This window comes from Paramisgurnus dabryanus, chromosome 16, assembly GCF_030506205.2.
Source record: "Paramisgurnus dabryanus chromosome 16, PD_genome_1.1, whole genome shotgun sequence".
Classification (NCBI taxonomy): domain Eukaryota; kingdom Metazoa; phylum Chordata; class Actinopteri; order Cypriniformes; family Cobitidae; genus Paramisgurnus; species Paramisgurnus dabryanus.
In genome coordinates this window covers 15,107,130-15,122,223 of record NC_133352.1, presented here as the reverse complement: position 1 = coordinate 15,122,223, position 15,094 = coordinate 15,107,130, and the positions used below count along the sequence as shown (strand labels likewise).

Genomic DNA, 15,094 nt, shown 5'->3' with positions numbered 1-15,094 from the left:
TACACCGACTCCTGAATAAGAAACTTAAAGGCGTGGTGCATGATCTCTAAAAGCCAATGTTGAAATTTGAAATTACCTAAACAAACACGACCATACCCCAATACTGTTGATTTGCTACAAGAGTGTTTTGGTACTCGGCCCAACTCCCTTTTCCAAAGTGATTTTCAAAAATCATGCACCCCGCCTTTAAGCCATGACTTTCAGTCTCAGTGATCATTTCTCATTGCAAAACTATTAACCTCTCTATCTCTCTTTTTTATACTAGACGGTTGAACGACAATGAAATCTCTGTCCTGGAAGTTTCAGGGGCCTTCAAGAAGCTCCCAAACCTGCGCAAGATGTACGAACACATATTTTACTCAAGCCTTATTTTTTTTAGCCAAAGGGTTGGGCTGTTGAATGTCACTGGTGTATTCGAGACATTCAGGTCAATAGCTTTATGTGCAGTGAATGCTACAGACAACAGGAAAGAGTAGGTTCTGGAATATTCCATATTAATGGGCAAAAGCATGAAGTGATTTACTGTCAGACAATATTTGCGGCCCACTCAAAGAACGGGAAAAAAATGGCATTCGCTGAGGAGGAGAAGCAGCGATTTATCATGCATGAAATTGCTTAGTATTGGGCACAGTTATAAATTGGGTGGATCTAACAGACTGACCTTATATTTTACTGGAGCGCAATTTAAAATTAACCTGTGAATCATCATAAACCCTGTTTAGGATGTAATCAAAATATAGTCTTTCTGATGACAAAACAACGACGGATTTACACTGTAGCAGTGCCTGTGCTTTCTGTCATTTGTCAAAGTAATAAATGATGTGTTTGAGACATTGTGAGAAGTGTACAGTGTATCAGGGCTCAATGGCAGTTGACGTCTTCTTCCATTACATCCCTGCAGAAATCTGAGTAACAATAAGCTGCGGGACATCCGTGAGGGGGTGTTTGATGGAGCCGCGGGTGTTTTGGAACTGCTGTTGACAGGAAACAAACTGCAGTCAGTCAACGGACGGATGTTCAAGGGTTTGGGTGGACTCAAAACATTGTGAGTATCACTGTGGTATCTTTTAGATATATACTGTGCAAAAGTCTTAGGGCACCATACCAACATTAGATTTGTTTTTTGCAATGGTTTAATGATCATATATAATTATTTCTCAGTCCTTTATAAGAATACAACCAGAAAATACAGGACATTTGTATGTAGTATTAAAAACAGTATAAATGTATAAGCTGAAGTGTCAAGTTTTAAGGGTAAACTCCCTTTCCACTTGAGCAATAGCAAGCAACTGCAGGATCTTTTAAACCTAAATAAATAATAAAATAAAATAATTAAATCCTAATTTCTAATTCTAATCGAATGACTCAAAAAAGCTCAAAATGTGTTTAAATGCCAAGAGAGGTTACACTAAAGAAACACTAAAGGGTTTACAAAGAATTGTGTAAGAAGGGAAAAACATCCAGTATGCGGCACTCCTGTGGGCAAAAATGCTTTGTTGATGCTAGAGGTCAGAGGAGAATGGGCCAAGCTGATAGAAGAGCAACTTTGACTGAAATAACCACTCGTTACAACCAAGGTATGCAGCAAAGCATTTGTGAAGCCACAACACGCACAACCTTGAGACGGATGGACTACAACAGCAAAAGACCCCACCGGGTACCACTCATCTCCACTACAAATAGGAAAAAGAGGCTAGAATTTGCACAAGCTCACCAAAATTGAGCAGTTGAAGACTGGAAAAATGTTGCCTGGTCTGATGAGTGTTGATTTCTGTTTAGACATTCAGATGGTGAAGTCAGAATTTGGCGTAACCAGAATGAGAACATGGATCCATCATGCCTTGTTACCACTGTGCATGCTGGTGGTGGTGGTGTGTAATGGTGTATGGCAGTGATTCCCAACCGGGGGTACGCGTACCCCAGGGGGTACGTGAAGAGTTTCCAGGGGGTACGCGAAAAGATTTAGATTTTGCTTTGATCTCAATTACTTTTAATAAAAATGTCTTTCGTTTGTCCAGTAATTTACCTAAGATGGATTTTTGTGAGGAAAGCATTGTAAAAAGGATTACTTTGTAATTTTAATCTTATCATTAAATTATTAGCCGTCGTGAGTAAATGCGCTGCATGCTCCAAAACGCAATAGCGATGTCCAACTCAAGAACGATCTGACTATTTTTAATGAACCTGAATAGTTTCTAAAGACACAAAGTTTATTAACTATAAATAATCTTCAAATAATGATATTCATTCCCGCTGCCATTGCATTTTCAAATGACGCAAAAAACTTTTGGATTGTTTTTGGCTAACATATTTTGTCCCGTATGTCTTTTGTATTTATAGTGAATGTCTTAACACATGTTGTTTCTCTTTATATTTGAACAGAATAATTTAACTTATTTGCACACTTTAATTATCAGTAACTTAAATTGAGATTTTAGTAAATTTAGGGCATTTACTAAAAAGGACGTGAGAGCTCAATTCCAAATAAGCGCCGTAGTGGAAAATTTGCGTGTGATTTACTACAAAGGCGCAAATAAAATACACAGGCACAATAAAGACATAAGCACATTTCCATAATGACCATTGCAATCTTTAAGAGCAGCGCAATTTAGTACATGGTAGCAAATAAGAGACCTCGGCAGGGCATCACAATGAAAAAGCGGACTGCGGAGTGTGAAATTCCAGCTAAGTAAAAGTACACTAAGAACGGACGAAAGATGAAGGGTAAAATAAGTTTTGAAATACCTGATTTGACTTCTCCTTGTGATTTCTCCTCCTCTTTTCTCCATCAAATTAAACATAGCATGGCTTGGCAAACTATATATATTTTTTTTAAAAGTATGTTCCTCTGGCAAAATTTTATACTCCCTCGCATTAATTTAATACTCTCCTCGCATTAATGTTGCTTCTAAAAGGAAAACTTCCACAAATAAGGTCGCAAAAATAACACATTTTCAGAGCTAAATATCTACTGTGTGTCTTTAGTAAGTTCAGTCGTTATTTAACGCCAAAATGATGGTTTGCGCAAGCTGTTAGCAAATCTGGCCCTTAAAGGGGTCATATGATTAAATTTTTTAATTTGTAAAATAAGTCTTTGGCGTTCCCAGAGTCCGTATGTGAAGTTTTATCTCTAAACACCCTACAGATAATTAATTATAGCATGTCAAAATTGCCATTTTTTTAGGCCTGAGCCTTTTAAAATGCAAATGAGGTGATAAAATGCAAAATGTTTGTTGAAATAAACATACTTCATCAGTCAGTGCTTTTAACTTTAAGGTTTATAATTAATAAATGAATTAATATTACTAATTATTTGTCTTTAAAACACAACTTTGGTTTAGTTTCGATGAAGGGGTACTTGAGCCTTACTGATAGGGCTGTGGGGGTACTTAGGGCTAAAAAGGTTGGGAACCACTGGTGTATGGGATGTTTTCTTGGCACACCTTAGGCCCCTTAGTGCCAATTGGGCATCGTTTAAATGCCACGGCCTACCTGAGCATTGTTTCTGACCATGTCCATCCCTTTATGACCACCATGTTCCCATCCTCTGATGGCTACTTCCAGCAGGATAATGCACCATGTCACAAAGCTCGAATCATTTCAAATTGGTTTCTTGAACATGATAATGTGTTCACTGTGCTAAAATGGCCCCCACAGTCACCAGATCTCAACCCAGTAGAGCATCTTTGGGATGTGGTGAAACGAGAGCCCTGGATGTGCATCCCACAAATCTCCATCAACTGCAAGATGCTATCTTATCAATATGGGCCAACATTTCAAAGAATGCTTTCAGCACCTTGTCGAATCAATGCCACGTAGAATTAAGGCAGTTCTGAAGGCAAAAGAGGGTCAAACACAGTATTAATATGGTGTTCCTAAAATTGGGTGAGTGTATATACTGTACATTATTTAAAACAGGTATATATTGTGACCCCAGGGCCTACTTAAGTATCCCTCAAGGTTCACATTTTCATCCAAACCACATTCGCAATCATATATACAGTTCTGGCATATAAATGCACTGGAGATGCAGACAAAGAGGATCCGCCTATATAGTCATTTTAAAAAAACAATTTTGTAAAATATTCCCCACTCTCAGCAACAGACAAACTGAAATTGTCAAATCTAATCAAAATGTCAACCGCACAAATCTTCCCAGAAAAACGTACGGGTCCTCTATGCTGGGTGCTATCGGTCACAAAGATGCTAATACAATGCATATTCCTGAAGCTTGGTGGTTGGAAAGCTTTCCTAAGGTCTGCTCTGTCTCTCTTTCTCTATAATTAGCTTAATTGGAGAGAGAGGAGTGCACATGAGCAAATGAATGGAATCATGCCCCTATAATATTGGATTTGGTGGCTTTCAAATCCCAGGAGTATGTGTCCAAATTAAGTTTGCTTGTCTCAGATCCCTGTTTGTCGGAGTATAATGTCGAATTTGCTGCTTTCGGTTTTTCATCACGACCGGCTCTGGTTTGCATTTAGTTTGTGCTGCTGAGAGGCTTTAGGAGACCCTGATTGCTTTGGGCATCTCACCCCTCCCCAACCACACACACACACACACAAACCCGACTCATCCTGTGTCAAGCAGGACCTGTCTCATCGTGTCTGCTGCACCGGCAGTGCATGTGGTTACAGTACACTGAAAAAAGTTACCTGATTGCCTTAAAATTTTGAGGTTATTCAACAATTTTTACACAACTTTTTTTAATTTTAAGGCAACCAGGTAACTTATTCAACCTACTTTTTGACATAACTTAAAAAAGCAAGTATACATTTTTAACATACATTTATGTCGATATGAATTTTTTACAGTGCACAGTAAAATCTGATAAACTTTTTAGTGTGCGCTCAGACCTCCTTCTGTTTTTCTCTCAGGATGCTGAGGAGTAATCAGATCAGTTGTGTTGATAACGCCACCTTCACCGGACTGAGCTCCGTGCGCCTGCTTTCCCTGTACGATAACCGGATCTCCACTATCGCCCCAGGAGCTTTCAGCACTCTGCATTCTCTCTCCACAATGTAAGTCCTCCACACCCACAAAACACACAAGCACGGTTCATTCACCCCATGACTTCAGTCAGTCATGCATCCTTAACCGACTAAAATTCTTCAGCGTTCAAAATAATAGTACATAATTCTTCCGAATTTAAAGCGAAACAATCTTCGCTGCCCAACAAAACTATTCGCCGAAGCTGCTGTGTCCGTACCAAACCCACATGCTGATTCAGGTTAAAACATTCTGTTCCGTTGCACACAAACACGCAGGAAGTCAAACAGTCTATCGGGTCACGCACCACCACCAATCAAGTGCCTATTATATCTCCATATGCAGAGAGGATAAGGATGCGGTTCAGGCGAAGAATTTCATTTTTTCGAATGCTTTATTGTTTGCAGATGTTTTTCAAAATTATGAGGTTATGTTTTCTTGTCCCGGCCGAAAATGGTTGTTCTTAAACTTCAAATGTTGGCTTGCCCCCCGGGGCAGGGAGAATTATTCAAAAATGTCTGAAAAGGAAAATTGCTTGGAGTAGATTTTTGCACAATGATGATCATGTCCATACAAAGGCAAATTTACAGAGTCCTCTCTGCCACCATTTCATTTTTGTTTTTGATTGTGTGAGGAAAAAATAAAGAACAGCTGGCCAGAATTGTGCGCGGTACATTTTTAATACAGATTAATACCGGCCTAGCATTTTGCTGGGAAGTAAACAAAGAGCTGATAAACAAAAGTGAACTCTTTTCATAAGAGAGCCCTGAGCGATTTACAAGACGAGAAAAAACAACAGAGAAATTAAAAAAGAGATCTCACAGATGTTCATAAAGACACAGATGCTGGTAAAGCATTCAAAATAACAAAGTGGAACCATCATTTAAAAATATGAACGTGATTACGACTGCCACCAGAACAAGCGCCTCTAACCGGATGAATTACGATATCAGGCACACATCATAATGTGCAACAATACACATGGTTTGTTGTCTTTCAGTCAGTAAACACTCGAAATATGTGATGAGATTCAGAGGCGCTCACATTGTTCTTATTCAGATGGGGTGACATGATTTTCATTTTTCCCACCTAAGGAAGTTTTGCATGCATAAACAACAGAAAGAAATTACACAATGAAGTCATCTAAACAGTAAGAGTCTCAAGGCATAAACAGTTTTTTTACGTTATGAAGCTTACCACTGCAGCATGCATATTACACTGTTAAAATAAAGAGGTACAAAAGCTGTGATGGTACACAAAAAGTACACATTTGTACCTAAAGAGAGCATATTTGTGACTCAACAGTGCGTTTTAGTGCCTCAAAGAAACATATCTGTACCTGTGGTACATATTAGGACCATTTTAAGGGGTGCCATCCCTGTGACAGCTTTTGTACCTTTTATCTGACAGTGTTTATATTAGATACTGTTTATTATAGATAAGACATGTACGTTATAAGTCAAAACCGTTTATGATAAAAGAGACGCTCACGTTCACAAAATACACGCAAGACACTCCCGGCCTTAACAGTAAACTCTGATTGCGCATGAGATTATACGAGTATCTGGCAAACGCGAGCGTCTCTTTTATCGTAAACCTTTTAGATGCGTCTGCAGCAATCACTTATTTTGACAAGACACATGATGGACATAGGATCACTTGACGCACAGAACACATTTTGAAATAAGGAACCGGGCTACATACATGTTGTGACGAACTTCGCATCGGGCGCCCTCGAAAAAAAAGTCACCGACCGCCAGTGGTTCAGATTAAGGGGGCATGCACACCAAAGCTTTTTACGTGGCTGAAAATTCCCGACGGACAACTTTTTTTCAGCCGACTGCCAGCTTTCTTCAGCTGAGCGCTTTGGTTGCAGTGATACTTCTGCTTTGTATATCAATCGGTTGGTTGCTGTGCTATTTGTCTCGCCCCTCCTCCACTGTGATTGGACAGCCGTGTGAGAGCTGACATTGACAAGCTGAGCTTTTCACCCAAAGTTGAATATTTTTCAACTCTTGGTGCTCTGCATGGAAAAAAGCCAACTTTTAGGCCAGAAGAAAAAGACAGTTGCTAGCTTTTTTTAAAAACGCAGCACTTCCATTGGAACCAATTGAAAATATATGACGGCCACCGGCATAAAAGCTTTGGTGTGCATGCACCCTAAGCCAGGACTAGGCCTTATTATAGCACATTTAAGTAGTTTTTACAAACATACATTTAAACTGAGACCAAACAAAGGCATTGATATATTTTACGTTATTGCATGTAAGCTGTTTTAAATTAAGACACCTTAAATATGCATTTTAGTCTGGGACTAGGCTTTAGACCTGTCGGAGAAACCACCCCATAGTGTTTAATTAATTGAAAAATGCTATGAAAATCTTTGTAATTAATCATGCTTCTTTTAGTTAGTATAATAAAATATGCATAGTTCAGTTGAGAAAGTCCACCATTAGCCCAGCTCAGCATTTGTGGCACATGCCACTGAAAAACAAATGCATTGCGTGCCTAGACCAACAATGCAGATGCAACCGTGTACAATACACAGTTAATTTAGACGGTTTTATAGGACACACGCGTTTCCTCGGTTATGCGTCTGAGCCAAAGTTAACTTCCGGATTGTTTATTGGTATGGCTAGTGACTAAACCAACCTCTGGAACAAATACCTTGAGGAAAATAAAAATGTTTTCGCTTCCATAAGACGAGGAGAGATAGCGAGCATGGATCACTGCTGTGCCAAGGAGCTTTTGGCACTTTGGCAGCCAGGCAAGAATTTAAGGATCTGTAGTTAACATTGTATAAATACATTTTACACAGTAACGTTAGCTTGTATAATGGTTAATACTCTTTAGCTATGATTTGAGCTAAGGTGTTTTACTGGTTATTTATTTCACTTGTTATCAGAAATAATTTACTCTAGAGGGGCTCTGTTGTTATTGATTCTATGTGTAAGTCGACCGGAAATTAAGTTTGGGCCACAAAAGCTGTTTGTTTATGTTGTTACCGCTGAAACCATCTATACAGGAAATTTTGATATACAATGATAGTGTCACTCTTTTCTCAAGAGGCAGTTTTTTCAATCAACCCACTTTAGACTATTTTGCTTATCATTTTCAGTCCTTTCTTCAATTTGCCAGCTCTCTAATTACCCAGCTTCTGACATAGCCATGTCCAGCATAAGCCAACTAAAAATATTCATAGAGAGAGAGAGAGAGAGAGAGAGAGACTGCTATTCTTTTCCCTCTGTTGTACAGCAGGCACGTTGGACACTTTTTCTCCACCGTTACTCTCATCATTCACCCCTCCACCTCTGCCGAAATTAGAGCAGAGCGGATGAGTGTTTCCGGACAGAGAGTTTGCAGGGCTGAATGGAGCAGTCAGAACAAAGGTTGCTTGAGTGGTGCAAAATTTTTGATGTATAATAGTTTATTCTTATAATAGTAGAATAGCTATTTTAATTTTTTATCTTCAGTTTATTAAGTTTAACAGAAATTTAAAGGATTAGTCCACTTTCATAAAAAAATCTGATAATTTACTCACCCTCATGATATCAAAGGTGTTTACGTCTTACTTTGTTCAGTTGAGAATAAATGAAACATTCCAGGATTTTTCTCAATTTAATAGACTTTATTGGACCTTAACAGTTTACAGTTTCAACGCAGCTTCCAACGGCTCCAAATGATCCCTTATGTGGCCCAAAAAATAAGTACTTTTTAACCACTTCTTATCTTGCACTAGCCTTGTGATGCGCCCTTACGTATTATGTAATCACACATGACGTATATGAAACCACTGCTCCAGTTCACAAGTGTGGAGAAAGAGGACCGTACCAACATTGTTGTATTTGGAATAATGCTAATTTACGTCATTGTGTCAGTTTATTGTATAAAATGGTCCACAAGAGTGCGTTTCACATATGTAACACATGACCTTTCGCCTTATTATGTAATATGTAAGGTTGTGGTGGCGCATCACACGGCTAGTGCAAGACGAGAAGTTGGGGTTTAAAAGTGCATATTTAAAATGCACAGTTTAAAGAAACCTTGAAACATCTGGGCATAAAGTATAATTATGCAGAATACCCTCCTCTCCCTCTTCCCCCTCTCTCTTTCTCTCTCTCTCATTTTCTTAATGTAGCATTTTTGCCCTTTGAAAGAAGTTATGTGTTACAGTGTTGCAAGAATATTAAAGGCAAACACATTGTTGGTGAGAAAGAGAGGGTCGTGTTAACATGGGCCCATACACTTAAGCTGTAAAGGGTCTATTGGCAAACATCAGAAGGTCAGCACACTCCATTAATTTATCCCGTAGGCTATAGTGTAGCAGACACTCTCATCTACTCTATTTGCTTTTTAAAGAGTTTCTCTGTACCTGTACCAGCATGGGTCGCCGCTATCCGTGTGTATCAGTTAGACGGGCGTCTGAGCTGGCCTTCAACTCGTTTCCCCGGTGGGCCTTCTAGAGTCATTGCTGGTGACGCTTTGTACTCAAGGCTAAACTTTTATGATTTAGGTCTTTGCTCCAGTGCCTGAATTTCCAGAGCTCAAAGAGGACGTGTGAAAAATGGGTCAATAAGCTGGTTGTGAAGCAGCCTCAGTCCAGCGGTCCCTATAGCCATCGCTTGATGGATCACTCTGCACCCAATCCTGATAAAAATGTGTCTGTGTCTTATTACACAGACTTTATACTGTTTCTGAAGCACTTTCTTTAAATGCCTGTGTTATAACAGCGATATAACTGGGGTTCTTATTTAATCTAATCGAATTTATTTACATGATGTGATGATTCATTATTCTGTCAAGTCATTATTCTAATCAAAATTGGCAGAGGAAAGCTCGCTAATATCATTTTCAGACATTAATCATTCAAAGCATTGCAAGCCTTGACAAAAGGCAATATATTGTCTGTTTCATTTCCATATTATTGAATCACTGGTCTACAGTACACAGCTATCCATTTTGCTTTCAAGTTGTCAAACTGTCTGAGGTAGACTGAATGGCCATTCATGAAGGCTATAACTTCTTTTCTGGCGTTTTTTAAAGGTTGCAAAGCCAATAAAAAAAATTGCATGCCATTGTACAGTACAATTATGCATTTAAATAACTAAATTAAAAAACATTATGATTTGTGTAAACTACATAAAAATGTCCGCAGGTTGCACTGTAGACACAACATGTAATATTGTTATCTAAATGCAAATGCTCCCACGCAGTTCCCCCACTGTTTAATTGTTTATGTGGTAATATAACCTTGCTGATTGCATACGGTTGTAATTATACAGTAATGAGGTTTGTGTTTTCTTTTCGTTTTGTGTACAGTAACCTGCTGTCTAATCCCTACGTGTGTGACTGTCACTTAGCCTGGCTGGGACTTTGGCTTAAGAAGACCAGGGTGGTTAGTGGGAACCCACGCTGCCAGAAACCTGCCTTCCTAAAGGAGATCCCAATACAGGATGTGGCCATGCCTGATTTCACCTGTGACGGTATAACTCTATTAATTGTGCCGCTTCCTCTAGCACATAATCTTATGCATGAATTCATCCTGTTAATGAATCCGTGCCTGCCTTAAAGAGTTTATTTTAAAGCAATAAGCTCATACGATTATTATGCCATGGCTGAAAGGTGTTGTTATTGGAAAGCCTTACCTCTTTAAAGATGCTGTATGGGATGTTAACCGGTCTGGAAATACTTTGGGACTTTAAGCTAATGAATTAAACATATCCCCTCGCTTTAAAGGGCCTCCCACATACACAGATGTGCTGTATTAGCACAATTCAGTGATATGTGTCAGGTAATGAAAAATGGCCACTAGAGGCGTTTGGTATTTTTCTGTTTTGACACTGGATTTTAAAAAGTTACGAAGCAGGCACATACACAAATAAAAACCTGCTGAACTTTTGACATTTGGTATTTATTTATAGTCATATCCACGCAAACGTGCGTCATGCCTAAGCGACTTATGGCCGAAGTATGTTGCATTTTTTATGCATATGCGAGGGTCTGCGTACAGTGCGTGTATAATAGCGGTATTGCGGAAAGACAGAAAATCGCATCATTGGCAGGGAAGCGTTTTTTCTTGATGGCGGCGAAAGAGTTAATTCCATGAACATAAGTGTGTGTCAATCAAACATTCAGTTTTCATTCAGTTCCAAACTGTTCTGCTGCTCCTGATCTGTTTAAAAGTTGCATACTGTACAGACTTGGTTCACGTGGTTCCTCATGAATCAGAGGTTTATTGTCAGGACATTAATAAGAGTTTGCAGACCTCAGCTACTACTTTGGTCTGTTGCCTACGCCATCTACACCACATCCATCTACAGTTCCCATGAAATCAAACTGCTTACATCAGGCCATGAAATCGGCTCCTGCTAGACACCATTTTGGGCTTTCTCAACGCTCCATCTCCTCGGATTTTCCACACCTTCCCGTTCTCCCAGCGTTTGAGTAAATCGCACCAGGCCGGCTTCCCACAAGGCCGCGCCGCGAGGGCACCGTAAGGACAAATTAAACGCCGAGCATGGAGGCCTCAACATTATCTCTCCTCGCTCTGGTTTTTATAGGGAAGAACTTGTCCATAAAGACGGAGAGGAAAACAGAACCCCTTGAGACTGACATAAAGTTTAACGGAGAAAAAGGAACTGCGGTTTGGCTTCTGTGCTTCAGAAAGTCTCCCTGTCAAAGCTACGGCCTTCTGAGTAGAAACAACTCTCTTGCTGCTTTAAGACGTCAGGGAATATTGTGTTAAGGCTGTAGACAGAGAAGCGCTTTGAAATGAAGAGTTTCAAAGTGAGAAAAATCACCCTGGCTTGAGGTCCATTAGTTAGAAGTCGTCGTCTGTCAGTACTCGCGTGTTGTTATTCCGCTCGACGCAATGAGGCTTTCATCCTCCTCGAGTTGGGTTGAGGGCACCATCACTTAAAATCGTCGCCAAAACATCCAGCTATTTCCAGCCAGCACTCTGCAATTACAGTTAGAGTAACAAAGTAAAGCTAAATTGATTTACGGGAAGATATTTTTGGTAGGTTGAAAAAGTCTGGTTATTGTAATACAAGCCCACGACCCCCCTGGCTCCTCCATGTTTGCGGCAGATCTTGGCCCGCGTGTTATTGTTGGAGCCTCCATTACCTCCCATTAATGGCTTAATTCGCTGTTTCTTTGTAATCTGTAAAGTAATTTAGACTTTATCGGATAACATCTCGTGGAGTTTGGATGAAAGCAGCTCGAGAGGAAGGCTGCAAGTATTGCTTGCAGGAAATGAGGAGCGATCGAGCCAAGAGCAATATTAAGCTGCTGATGTTAAACTCCCATGCAGCGTATCACTTATTATGAGCAAGTGCGTGTTGTAATAGCGATACCCAGACTGCTCCTGCAGATTGGAGAAAGCGCTGTTTTGGGAGAACGTGTAATGACGGGTGCACACCTGTGGTTTTTCAGCCATCCTTTCCCTTGTTTCTATTAAGTCCTTTTAAAGAATTGATGAGTTTCTATATTAGATCTCTTAGCAACAAATTTTCTCTTGCATGATGCATAAAATATTGAAGTCTTTCTCTCTGTCTCGCTCAGGTGTGGAAGAGAATGTCTGTCTGCCGTCGACCCCACGCTGTCCGGACTCCTGCACATGCTCGGACACGGTGGTGCGTTGTAGTAATCGAGGGTTGCGATCTCTACCTAAGGGTATCCCTAAAGATACGACTGAATTGTGAGTTTTATTTAAAAACCCTCTCTCTCTGCATATTGTCTTTTGGGTCATATTATGGATTATTCATAACTTAATCTTATTTCATTTAGTATCAAATATTTATCATCAACCAGGCAGGACTGTGTCCGTGCTTCGGTTTAGAAAAGGTCTCAACCACAACTGTAGTTAGCAGTGAATACTAAATGTATTAATATTGCTACATTTTGGTCTTGTGACCTTTAATCTGTTCATTTTTAATATAGAGGTTTTATTCAAGTGTATCTTTATGTCAATTTATTTAAAATCAGCTAATTCTTGTAACATTTTCAATTCATCAGCTTAAATGATTAGTCCATTTTCTTAAAAAAAATCCAGACAATTTACTCACCACCATGTCATCCAAAATGTTGATGTCTTTCTTTGTTCAGTCGAGAAGAAATTATGATTTTTGAGGAAAACATTCCAGGATTTTTCTCATTTTAATGGACTTTAATGGACCCCAACACTTAACACTTAACTCAACACTTAACGTTTTTTTTCAACGGAGTTTCAAAGGACTCTAAATGATCCCAAACGAGGCATAAGGGTCTTATCTAGCAAAACGATTGTCATTTTTGAGAAAAATAAAAAAGTGCACTTTTAAACCACAACTTCTTGTCTTCCTCTGGTCCTGTGATGCGCCAGTGCGACCTCACATATATACAGCATCACGTCAAGATGTCACAGAGGATGAATGCAAAACTATGCCACAGTGTATACAAGTGTGGAGAAAGAGGACCGTTCCGACGTTGTTGTGTGTCGAATGATACTAATTAATGTTTTTGTGTCAGTTTATTGTTTAAAATGGTCCCCAAATGTGCGTTTCATATATGTAACACGTGACCTTTCTACCTCACTACGCATTTATGTGAGGTCGTGCTGGCGCATCACAGGACCAGAGGAAGACAAGAAATTGTGGTTTAAAAGTGCATATTTTTTATTTTTCTTGTCAAAAATGACAATTGTTTCGCTGGATAAGACCCTTATTCCTTGTTTGGGATCGTTTCGAGTCCTTTAAAACTCTGTTGAAAAAAAACTTTTAAGTGTTGAGTTAAGTGTAAAGTGTTGGGTTCCATTAAAGTCCATTAAAATAAGAAAAATCCTGGAATGTTTTTCCTCAAAAACATAATTTCTTCTTGACTGAACAAAGAAAGACATCAACATTTTGGATGACATGGTGGTGAGTAAATTATCTAGATTTTTTTTAAGAAAATTGACTAATCCTTTAATTCCATTTAACCACTACCACACTACCCCAGGTTTCGAACAATCATCAGATATATTAACCGGCATTTTTGACTCTGGCATGTATTTAACCATCAATGGCCAGGAGTCTTGTCATAACCAATACAGTGGTTTTCTTAGACATCTTCATGTGCATGGAATAATATTACCCATTTCATATCACAAGCTGACCGATGACCGTGATTCTAAGTATGAGCAGTCTGCTCACACCCAGTGAACCATTGCTGAGTAAATGCTTCTGTCATCCAATCAACCAATCAGATGGAGAGAAAGCACAGTGCTATCACACAACCCCTGACACGCAGGTCCATTATCACTGCACACAACCCATTCATACACCCAGAAAGATGAACAAAACAGAGTGATGGAGACAGATGGAGAGACACAGGGACAGCAATTCAATGAGATGACTGAGACTCAGAGACGAGACAAGAAATCACAGGATAACAATAACATGTGACAGAGGGAGACTGATACTGTATAGCAAACGGTTATTAGTGAGGAAGGTGAACAAGAATATAGTGCCAAACCTCTGTTGGTTTTTCAGCAAAAGAACAAATTGTTTGTTCATAGCAGAGGTAAACTGATTCCGTTATCGTAGCAAAAAATCGTTTTAATAGATCTGTCTGAGAACAAGAAATAATATTTTATGTACTGCAATTTTGCTTCTCGGGTAACTATATTTGGTATAAAAGAGAAACTTCACCCTAGTGTAGTTTTAAACCTGTATACATTATTTGTTCTGCTGAACATAATGGAAGATTTTTGTAATCAAGCAGGAAGCAGGAGAATTTTCGGGTGTTTGTTCTATCACCTCCCATCTCTACAATGGCTGTATAGGTGCACTGGAACAATCCTTCCTAAAATGCATGAAACTTTCGTTTACAAAGACGTGAAACTCACCGAGTGGTCAGGGGTGTTCACTGATATGCTCACACAAAAATCGCTGCAAAAGATGCTTTCCAACAGGTGTTTTAGCATTCGTTGTAAACTTGTGGACCTATTTTTCCAATCGCCTCACACCCGTACATTCTTCCGCTGAGAGCTTGAATAAAAGACACTCCAGCCCAGTTGGTGGCGATAAAACGCCTTTGCCAATTGCAAGAATAGAAACAAAGTTCCCGGCGCAGAGTAATACCGTAC

The 15,094-nt window shown here is 39.4% G+C and overlaps 1 protein-coding gene across 1 annotated transcript in view; it reads left to right on the top strand.

Annotated features, from left to right (window-relative positions):
• Positions 1-15,094, top strand: part of slit3 (slit homolog 3 (Drosophila)) — a 180,327-nt gene that overhangs the window by 137,791 nt on the left and 27,442 nt on the right. The window contains exons 16-20 of the mRNA XM_065266536.2: positions 266-340; positions 902-1,045; positions 4,878-5,021; positions 10,309-10,472; positions 12,553-12,688. Coding sequence (XP_065122608.1) covers positions 266-340; positions 902-1,045; positions 4,878-5,021; positions 10,309-10,472; positions 12,553-12,688 — 663 coding nt within the window. The remainder of the gene's footprint in view (positions 1-265; positions 341-901; positions 1,046-4,877; positions 5,022-10,308; positions 10,473-12,552; positions 12,689-15,094) is intronic.